This window comes from Chelonia mydas, chromosome 2 (assembly GCF_015237465.2).
Source record: "Chelonia mydas isolate rCheMyd1 chromosome 2, rCheMyd1.pri.v2, whole genome shotgun sequence".
Lineage (NCBI taxonomy): Eukaryota > Metazoa > Chordata > Testudines > Cheloniidae > Chelonia > Chelonia mydas.
This window is the reverse complement of record NC_057850.1, coordinates 108,662,921-108,674,040: the sequence shown is the minus strand read 5'-3', so window position 1 is coordinate 108,674,040 and position 11,120 is coordinate 108,662,921. Positions and strand designations below refer to the sequence as shown.

The following is an 11,120-nucleotide window of genomic DNA, read 5'->3' as shown; positions in this document are numbered from 1 at the left end:
TTGAAGGGGAAGATGGCATTCTGCCAATGTGTGGGGATCTTTATTTTGTAATTGTTTGGGTAACAGGCTGCTGAATACACCAATCCCAGTGCTTCTTTAGTCCTGCCCATTTTTAAAAAGGATGGGAGAACAAAATCATCTTCAGCAAGAAAACAATATATCATTCCAGTGACACTCTGTTTCTCAAAATAGCACCCTGGAACCTGAATATTCACCACTGTGATATGGTTATGATATGTTTTGTACAAAGTATGCCTAGTGAGGTATCATTTGAGAAGTCATGATCTGTTGAACATTACTATTCTGTTGTGTTACCATTCTATTTGAAGTTATGAAGTTTTGCTATGTGTGTTGCTGAAATGTTGTGATTCTGGGGTATGCCCAGAGCTGGCCTTTCAGTGGCAACAAAGGAGCAACTAACCAACTAACCCCCCCAAGACAGATTTACATTAGGACTAGCCAACCATGGGTTGATGGCCCATTAGGTAGAATCCACTCTCCCAAGGGACCCTCCAAAAGACACGAACAATGGAGGCCCGGAGTCTCAGCAGGGCACATACAACATATGACACCTGCCTATGTTTAAGACAGTATTTTTCCATGCACATGGATAAGGCAGTATAAATTGGAGTCTGTGACATCAGCCCAGGGCCTCTCTCCTCTCCCACGTACTCCAAAGACAAGAATGTTTGGAAAAAAAGACCTTGCAGTGGAGAGACTGGGCACAGGCTGAGCAAGGAATTCAGCCAGTGTATTAAGAACTGTGAACTGCTTACAACACGTAGCGGGGTGAAAAACTGCTTGATTCAAATCTTATTTAGTCTGAAGGTATAGAATTTAGACTGCTATTTTTTTATTTATGTAATCATCTTTGACCTCTATGCCTACCACTTATAATCAGTTAAAATCTATCTGTAGTTAATAAACTTATTTGAATGTTTTATCCTTACAAGTGAGTTTGTCTAAAGTGCTTGAGGAATCCACTCAGATTACAAAAGCCAATGTATGGCCACTATCCTTTGACAAAGTGGTGAACTAATTAATGAACTTGCATTGTTCAAGAGAAGGTCTTGAGCAGTGTATGATAGTACATTTCTGGGGTGCAAGGCTGAGGGGATTTGCTGGTGTCTCCTTCTGAATAGTTCACAAATGGCTTGTCATGCATGCATACAATTTAGCTGGGTGTGTCCCTGCATGTTGTTGGCTGAGGGATCACAGCACCTGGAGAGTTTTGCTGCTTGTCACTAGCACAGCATTGTAAGAGACAGCCCCGATTGGAGAGTTAAGGCAGCACAGCAGTCCCAGGTTGTACCATCTGTCACAGTTCCCCACTGCCATTTTCTCTTGCTCCTTCAAAAAGGAGTCCACCCAGCTTCTCAGTCTGTTTTGAATGACACACCCAAAGTGCAATTTGTACCCCATTTATGGCCCATCGTACTTTAAAACGCAGCCTGTTCCCATCTTCATTAAGAGCGATGTAATACAGGGAGATCACGTGTCCCAACATGCTGCATCCAGATGGAGCATAACATGCTGGGACTCCAGCGCCTCAGGCTGCCCTGTAGTTAGCTGTTTCCCAACCAGGCAGCACCAGACACACCCCGGATGACCGCGGAGAGCACCGGGAGCAGGCAGAACTGCATTACCACAGACCCAGCACTTCCAAAGGGCTCGCGCGGTTGTGGTAACGGTGGGACACCATGGCAGAGGAACAGAGTCTAAGGCCAGAACTTGGGACCAGCAGATCACCCAGGGGCCTCCGGGCTATCACAGGCCGCCAACACCACGGCTCCCGCCACCGCCCGCGTCCATCTCAGCGACTGCGCTCCCGCGCGAGGGGCCCCGTACAGGCGCGGAGGCCTCGAGTTCCCGCCCGCGAGAGGGAGACCGCGCGCACAGGTCGGCAGGGAAAAGCAGAAGGAAGCAGCCTCGTCGCGGTCCTTTACCTACGTCATGACATCACTGCGCGGCGGCGGAAGGGGAGGGAACATCGACGGCTCCGGGGCGGGGCCTCCGTCGCCGGAATGGGGCGGTAACAATAGCCGCGGGAGAGACGCCTTTTTCCCCTCCCCCTCTGCGCGCGGAAGTAGGAAGCTCCACCCCCCCGCCTCGCCCCGCCCCGCCCCGCCCCGCGCGGCGCTCGTGCCGCAGTGAGTGAGGGGCGGCAGGGAGGAGGCGCGCGCAGCATACGGAGGAGGTCGGCCGGCGGGCCGGCAGGCGAGGGGAAGATGTTTGAGACTCTGCGCGAGCGGCTGCTGAGCGTGCAGCAGGACCTCACCTCGGGGTGAGTAGCGCCGGCCTGGCCCCTCCCCTCCGCGCGCGGAGCCCCGGAGGGAGAAAGTTCTTCCAAGTCCGCGCCGGGGACAACGGTGCTCGGGGGCGCGCGTGAGGCCGGGCGGGACTCGGGGGCACGTTGCCCCGCCCGGCAGGGTCGCAGGCCCCCCCCCGGGCGGTTACAGGCTGAAATCCGGACAGTGGCTCTAAACCGAAAGTTTCAGCCCCCGTGAGCCCCAAGTCCCGGTCTCTGCCCCAGTGCTCCTAGGGGCGGGCCCAGACCCCGGGGGGAGCCAGCGCCCCATGCCCAGGCTGTGACCCGGGGCGGCCGCGGAGCCCCCCCACCCCTTGCGATGGGTGGGGGAGAGGGCGCTGGCTAGGGCTATCCCTGCGGCCAGGGCCGGCTCCAGGTACCCGCTTTCCAAGCAGGTGCGTGGGGCGGCATTGAGAAGGGGGGGCGGCCGTCGGTGTCCTCCGGCTGCTGCTTGGGGCGGCGAAATTGGTAGAGCCGCCCCTGCCTTGCGGCACCGGCTGCAGCCTCGGGAAACTTCCGGGCAGCTGCGGAGGCTCCGGCTGGGAACCGCTGCTCTGGGAAAAGGCCGCTTCCGGGAGAGCGGTAGGGCCCAAGGGAAGGGGCCCCAGCGCCCCTAGTTCCGGGCTGTGCCTCCCCGGCATCGCCGCAAGGCGCTGATACAGACCTGTCACCTGGGGCGCCCCCGGCCCTTCATAACCCCGACCGCCGCCCATGGGCACGGGGCTTGCAACGCTAATAGATTGAAACCGGAGGCGGTGAGAAGTGGTTGGAGGCGCCGGGGGAGCGGGCGCCGGGTAACTCTGGCGTTTGGTCGTGTTCACTTTGTAGGGAGTGGGGGAAACGGGAATGGAGACGTGTTGGTGTGTGGTAAACATGGTTTGAAAGAACTGACCAGCAAACTTCCTGGATCAAAGTAGCGATTTGATTGGCGGCCCTGGAGTTTACACACCTCGCTAAAAGCTCGTTAGCGTCGCTGCCTGTAGAAGGGGTGACCCTCATGTGAGGGGAGGAGGCGGGGAAGGAAGGAATGGCTCCACCCATACTTTAGGAGTGGGAAGGGAAAACCAAAAGTAGAAATCTGAGCTTCAGTTTAATTTGCCCCACATCCTTGTATTTACAGGAGAAAGATCCCACTTACCAATAGATAATGTTCCCCCACCCACTTCCTAGAACTTTATTATTTGCAGTGGTTTCTGACTTATGGCTGCTTCCTGTGGACTTGTCCAGCCACTTAGGGATCTGATAAATAAATCTCATTGAAAGTCAGTGGGATGTAGAAGCCTTAGGCTCGATTTACACTATACAACCTGATGACATAGCTGCACTGAGGTAACACCACTGTAGATGCAGCTATGTCAACAGAAGGGGGCTTCTGTCCTCCGTTGGAGAGGTGGTGTTCCTACACTGATAAGAAAAAAAGCTCTTCTGCATTTTCACTATGGGGCTATGCCGGCATAGCTCTGGTGGTATGGTCTCTGTAGCATAGGCCATGTCTAATGTACAAAATTATGTTAACCTAACTTACACTGGCAGACAGCCCCCGCAATTATTAAATTGCTTGTCTATGTGCAGACTTCCCTCCTTGTGTAGGTGCAAAAAGAAAAGGAGTACTTGTGGCACCTTAGAGACTAACCAATTTATCTGAGCATAAGCTTTCGTGAGCTACAGCTCACTTCATCGGATGCATCCGATGAAGTGAGCAGTAGCTCACGAAAGCTTATGCTCAGATAAATTGGTTAGTCTCTAAGGTGCCACAAGTATTCCTTTTCTTTTTGCGAATACAGACTAACACGGCTGCTACTCTGAAACTTGTGTAGGTGGTGCATGTACTCACCAGGAGCATTTGTATCGATTGTATTGTCAGTGTGGGGCATTGTGGAACAGGTCTTGAAAGCCAGTTATCAGTCGACATAAGCAGTGCAGTGTCTATGTTGACACTGCATCGGCCTAATTACATGAACCATGACTCTGATGCTTGGGGAGGTGGCGTTAGTAAATTGGCATACAGAGGCAGTTAAGTCAGTGGGAGCCAAATTTAAGTGAGGACAGTTCTATAGCTAGATTGATGCAAGGCAGCTTACGTTGAGCTAGCGGTGTAGTGTAGACCAGGCGTAGTCTTACCCTCAGTCTCTTTTGAAAATGGATCCAGGTGTGTTTGAAAAATGTTATCCTTTGTTCTTATACTGACACTTGAATTTAGAGCAGGGGTTCTCAAACTTCGTTGCATCGCGACCCCCTTCTGACAAGGAAAAATTAGTACATGACCCCAGGATGGGGGACTGAAGCCTGAGTCTGCATGAGTCCCACCGCCCAGTGTGTGTGTGTGTGTGTGTGTGTGTGTGTGAGGGAGGTTAAAGCAGAAGCCCAAGGGCTTCGGCCCCAGTAAGTCTAATGCCAGCCCTTGCAACCCTATTAAAATGGGATTGCAACCCTTGAGAACGACTGATTTAGAGGACTATAAATTTGCACCATTGTTGGAAGGGTGAGAAGTCCCTATCTTTTTGGTCTGTAGGTATTGCTTTACTTGCAGTTGAAGCGCCTGAGGAATTTTACTACCAAAAACGATGATGGAGTTGTACTAGTGGTAATGCAATGGTGGGAAATTTCCCAAAGAAGTTTTGTTGACATGGGGGAGTGGGAATTTTCAAACACACCTAAGACCTTGGCTGCCTAAGAAAGTTTTTATGATGTAACTTCTGAAGTATAAATTGATAGAGTTGAACAGGTATAAACTCCCCGCCCTGGTGCAGAAATTTTTATCCTGGTATAAGATCCTCTGTGGAAACTCTTATACCAGAATAAATGGGTTTCTTTGGTTTTACATATGTTGCTTGGGAAGGGTTTAAGCTAAACCAAAAAATAGTCACACTTAGTCCTATAAGAGTTTCCACACAGGGTTTTTTTATACCTGTATAACTGATAAAACTTTCCTGTGTAGACAAGATGCAAGTGATTCAGGAGCGGAAGTCACTGTGTAGATGCATACATGGGACTTGTACTCCTAAGTCATAGTAGGTACATTTGAAAATCCAATATGCAGCTGTCTGTACAGTACTGTGTGAGAGAAGAAAGGTGGAATACAGTTCATGGAAAAATCACTTAATGTAATAGTCTTGAAAAATACAATAAATGGGGAAACGGATCTCGCTTCCAAATAAACTAAAGCAAAATTGACATTTATAAACCTTAAGATGCACCCTAGGCACCTACTGTGTCAAGCTTTTTTTCTATTGTGGTAGTTAGCAAAGGCCTGATGCTTTTGTTTTGAATTCTAGGTTGAAGACTTTGGGTGACAAATCAAGAGAAGCAAAAATAAGCAAGCAGAGGTACTTCTGAATGCTCAAATACACAGTTTTGTCTTATGTCTTTATTTATGAAAACATTGTTTAAACATAGCTAATATACTTTGGCAAAACTATTTACATAGTATTTTACATAACACTGAAATTTTGATGAAGAATATGCTGCTCTATTGATAGGAATACCTGAAACTTATGGTTTAATAGAACACTCTAGTTCCCACTTTTTAAAATTAGCCGTTTTTTGGTGCTCAGCACTCAGTTTAAAGTTTGATGTTTGCTGTAACTAAAGTATATTTTCCTTTATAATATAGTAAATTAAACAGTGTCACTGCCCAAAACATTTATATGATACTTGAATTTATTATCTTTCTCCATGTGACTCTTAAGTACACCTCTACCCCGATATAGTGCGACCTGATATAACGCAGTAAAGCAGTGCTCCGGGGGGGGGGGGGGGGGGGGGAAGCTGCGTGCTCCGGTGGATCAAAGCAAGTTAGATATAATGCGGTTTCACCTATAACGCAGTAAGATTTTTTGGCTCCCGAGGACAGCGTTATAGCTGGGTAGAGGTGTATTACAATCGTTCTTCCTATGTTATGAGGTATATTTTAAGTATAAGAACAGAAATAAGAGCCTTTCTTTGCTTAAAAAAAATCGGTGATAAAGGGATGGTAACTTCAGAAGAGAAATCTTAAATCATTCTGCAGCATAGCTGAAAATGGCATTGGTTATAATGTTTCTGAAGTCAGCATTTTAAAATGTCATTTTTTTTTCAACATGAATAAATGGCATATTTGTACAATATTCAACTGTAGAAAAGTACAGTTTTGCTATGGGTTTCAGAGTAGCAGCCGTGTTAGTCTGTATCCGCAAAAAGAACAAGAGTACTTGTGGCACCTTAGAGACTAATAAATTTGTTAATCTCTAAGGTGCCACAAGTACTCTTGTTAATTTTGCTATAGTTATATACAATGTCTCAAATGTGATTTGCTGTGAAGCATTGTATATGTGCTTTCATCCAGAAAGTGGTGTTACAGACATTTATTTTCTTTTTAAAATAACAGAAAAACCCAAACAAAAAATCCAGAGCAATTTTAAATAAATTAAACTGATCACTGCATTCTTGCAATTCAGAAGTTGTTAACTTTTGGAAGATCAGACTTTTATAACTAAAAAAAGTTGCAATTGCCCATAATGTAGGCCAAGGCTAAAATATTTTATTGAGAGAAAGCTGAATTAGTAATTTTAGGAAACTCCCTGCTGTGCATATGTATTGCTCATAGGTGCTGTAGTAATACAAATAAATAATGTTTTAATGCAGGTGGTATATTGAAGTAATGCCATTGATTCTGTAGGATCTGTTGTTGATATGTTAACATGAACTCTGTACAGCGAAAGTTCATGAAGACTAGGGTCTGAATCCTCCATCCTGTTTGTGCTGCTCCTGTGTGTCAAAGGTTGGGGGGGACAGAGAGCTGCTTTGAAAGGGCAGCTGATGAGTCCCCTTGCATAGCTATATTGCATAAGTTGCCTGAATGGCATAACTGGCTCTTTTATTCCTTTCTAGTCCTGCTTTGTAGAGTTTGTGTTAGAGTGATACGGAATTATTAGTAGAGCCCTGTGAAATTCTTTTTATTTTTCAGAAATTTCTTATTTTGTTTATTAAAATGTTTTATTTCTTTATTACATTTACATTAATAAATTACCCCAGATAACTATAAATAAAAACAGTGGCCATAAATCCGAGTTTATCTACACCGCATCATTTTACCTAGATGTACCCTGTGCTGAAGCCTCCTGATAACCTCTCCATGTCCATCCTCACTCAATGTCTCAAACCCCATGAGATCTTCCCAACCCCTCCTGCTTCCTTCCCCCGTCCTCTTCCCTGGGGTGCTCCATTTCCCCTTATATAGTCTCCCTCTCCCATTGAATGTCAAACCCCCTAGTCTCCATTAGCCCCAGACACCCCTCTTCTACTTCCCCTTCCCCACTGAGCTCCAGCTTCCCAATTAGTACCAGGAACCCTTCCCCTATCTCTGCTTATATAGCTCTGCTCCAGGGTGGGTGAGAGGCCCTTGGGAGGTGTGACAGTTACGTCTTAGTGAGAGACCCTTGAGGGAAGGCAGCAGTTGGGTTCTGTCCCCCTGGGGGTGGGTGGGAGGCCCTTGGGATGGTGGCAGGGTAGAGTCCTGCTCCGCATCAGCGGGCGGAAGTCCCTTGAAGGGAAGTGGGGGCTGGATGGCCCTTGATAGGGGGTGGCAGGTTCTGCTTCCTGGAAGGCCGGGAGCCATTGGGTGGAGAGCAGTGAGGTGGGGTAGTGGCTCCTGTCATGATAGGGTGGGCCGGCCAAACTTGCGCAATGCTTTTTTTCCATTTTATTTCATTTTTTATGTTGATTTTTGTTTTATTTCATGTTGTTTTGCCTTTGTGAAAAACACAGGGCTTTAATTATTGAGATTGTGGAGGTGTGACCAGAGATCCTTGTGTACTAGTGATTCTTGGCTGACAGAATATGTTAGAGGGCTGTTGCAGCGAGCAATAGGTTAGAGCACTGCTTCCCAAACTTTTTACTAAGGTGACCCACCACCCGCATTTTGTCTTTTTTTGGGGACCTACCATTACCCCTTCGCCACCCCTTGCCATCCTACCCCTCTGTTCCTCCTCTTCTCAGCCGTCCAGCCCCTGCTGTCTTCTCCCTTCCCAGCCCTCCAACACACTGTGCTCTCCATTTCACTCTTCAGCCTTCTTCTTAGTCCAAGTCCGGTGCTCAGCTTCCCCTAGCTCCCTTATTCTGGCTATCCCAGCACTGCCCCCTCCTGCAGCCCCAGCTGGCCCCTCTCTTTCTGCTGCTGAGTCTGTGTCACTACGAGGCTGCTCATTGACCACTTGTTGGCTCCGGCCATTTCCTCTGTGCTGCAGCTGCCCAGATTCCACTTCCCACACTGCTTCCTGCTAGATCCTTCCTGTGACATGAGGTCAGGACCCACTTTTTGGGAAACATTGGGTTAGTTTCGCCTCTAGCCTCAGACTAGGTGAACACAAAGGTGGCTTTAAACCACATTTGCTTCCTCTCCACTGACCAGGTTCTGAACCAAACATAACTTAGCCTAATCTGTGAATCTAACTAATAAACAACTGTTGAGTCATATTATTTATATCACATACACCATCATTCAAAGAGTTGGTATAATTGCAGTTTCACTCCATTCTGAGGGTCCTTCAGGAGTCTGAAGTGAGGAAAGTCTTGGTGTAGTTAGGGCTGTCGATTTAATCGCAGTTAACTCACTTGATTAACTCAAAAAAATTAACAGTGAATAAAAAAATTAATTGTGATTAATCTTAATGATAAACAATAGAATACCAATGGAAATTTATTAACTATTTTTGGATTTTTTCTAAATTTTAAAATATATTGATTTCAGTTACAACACAGAATACCAAGTGTACAATGCTCACATTATTTTTTATTACAAATATTTGCACTGTAAAACCGATAAAAAAATAGTATTTTTCAGTTCACCTCATACAAGTACTGCAGTACAATCTCTTTATCATGAAAGTGCAGTTTACAAATGTAGTTTTTTTGTTGCATAACTGCACTCAAAAACAAAACAATGTAAAACGTTAGAGCCTACAAGTCCACTCAGTCCTATGCTTGTTCAGCCAATCGCTAAGACAAACAAATTTGTTTACATTTATGGGAGATAATGCTGCCCATTTCTTAATTACAGTGTCAACTGAAAAAAGAAAAGGTGGTGGCACCTTAGAGACTAACCAATTTATTTGAGCATAAGTTTTCGTGAGCTACAGCTCACTTCATCGGATGCATAGTGAGAACAGGTGTTTGCATGGCACTGTTGCAGCTGACATTGCAAGATATTTACCTGCCATATGCGTTAAAAATTTATATGCCTCTTCATGCTTCAGCCATCGTTCTAAAGGACATGCTTCCATGCTGATGCTGCTTTTTAAAAAAAAAAAAGAAAAGAAAAAGCATTAATTAAATTTGTGACTGAACTCCTTGGGGGAGAATTGTATGTCTCCTGCTCTGTTTTACCCACATTCTGCCATATATTTCATGTTATAGCAGTCTCAGATGATGACCCAGCACACATTTGTTTTAAGAACACTTTCACTGCAAATTTGACAAAACGCAAAGAAGATACCAATGTGAAATTTCTAAAGATAGCTACAGCACTCGACCCAAGATTTAAGAATCTGAAGTGCCTTCCAAAATATGAGAGGGATGAGGTCTGGAGCATGCTTTCAGAAGTCTTAAAAGAGCAACACTCTGATGCGGAAACTACAGAACCCAAACCACCAAAAAAAAAAATCAACCTTCTGCAGGTAGCATCTGACTCAGATGATGAAAATGAACATGCATCGGTCCACGCTGCTTTGTATGGTTTTCGAGCAGAACCCGTCATCAGCATGTCCTCTGGAATGGTGGCTGAAGCGTGAAGGGACATATGACTCTTTAGCACATCTGGCACGTAAATACCTTGTGATGCTGACTACAACAGTGCTATGCAAATGCCTGTTCTCACTTTCAGGTGACATTGTAAACAGGAAGCATTATCTTCCGCAAAGGTAAACAAACTTCTTTCTCTTAGCGATTGGCTGAACAAGCAGTAGAACTGAGTGGACTTGTAGGCTCTAAAGTTTTACATTGTTTTATTTTTGAAGGCAGGTTTTTTTATACATAATTCTACATTTGTAAGTTCAACTTTCATGATCAAGAGATTGCACTACAGTACTTGTATTAGGTGAACTGAAAATACTATTTGTTTTTTACAGTGCAAATATTTGTAATCAAAATAAATATAAAGTGAGCACGGTATACTTTGCATTCTGTGTTGTAATTCAAATGAATATATTTGAAAATGTAGAAAACCTCCATAAATATTTTTTAAAAATGGTATGCTATTTAACAGTGCAGTTAATCATGATTGATTTTTTTAATTACTTGGCAGCCGTAGATGTAGTACAATATATTTATAAAGTCTTACTAATATTTAATATGTGGTAGAAGCATTGTAACTAACATTGTTTTTATAGTTAAGTTTATTCTTGCTGATAAATTATACTTATTGACTAAGAGATATAGCCGACTAATTGACTGTACTTGCAGTTCAATATTAAAAATATTCAAGAAACCAAATAACCAAGCTAAGCCAGATTTATCGTTTAAAGACAAAGCAATGCAGTGCAGGAAGGAAAGAGAGAGTACATTGGTTTTTCCCAGGAAGCTCAGTCTTGCAGCGTGTTCAGTTCACCTTACACAGAAGATGTGCTTCCCAAATGCCACTTAAACGAGCCATCTTTTTATAGGATAGCTGTTTATAAGCTGCGCAGCACTCACTGTTCATGTCACTTAAAGTTTAACTAACCGTCTTGTGCCAGCTTTGTCATTGGTGCATTCCTGTACTTTCCCGTCTTTTGTTTTGTTTATTACCTTCCAAACACTGAGGGGTATGAAAATACTCCTTAATGCAAAGCATTCATAC

The 11,120-nt window shown here is 45.1% G+C and overlaps 1 protein-coding gene across 7 annotated transcripts in view; it reads left to right on the top strand.

Moving 5' to 3' along the window:
• The first annotated feature begins 1,989 nt into the window (after positions 1-1,989).
• The window catches only part of DTNBP1 (dystrobrevin binding protein 1), a 174,274-nt gene continuing 165,143 nt past the window's right edge, over positions 1,990-11,120 (top strand). The window contains exons 1-2 of one of the 7 annotated variants that reach the window (XM_037893091.2): positions 1,990-2,284; positions 5,584-5,634. In XM_037893091.2, coding sequence (XP_037749019.1) covers positions 2,229-2,284; positions 5,584-5,634 — 107 coding nt within the window. In that variant the 5' untranslated portion in view covers positions 1,990-2,228. Of the gene's footprint in view, positions 2,285-2,501; positions 2,704-2,814; positions 3,103-5,583; positions 5,635-10,165; positions 10,204-11,120 lie in introns of those variants that run through there. The other 6 variants (XM_037893089.2, XM_037893088.2, XM_037893093.2 and 3 more) reach the window with 6 other exon arrangements.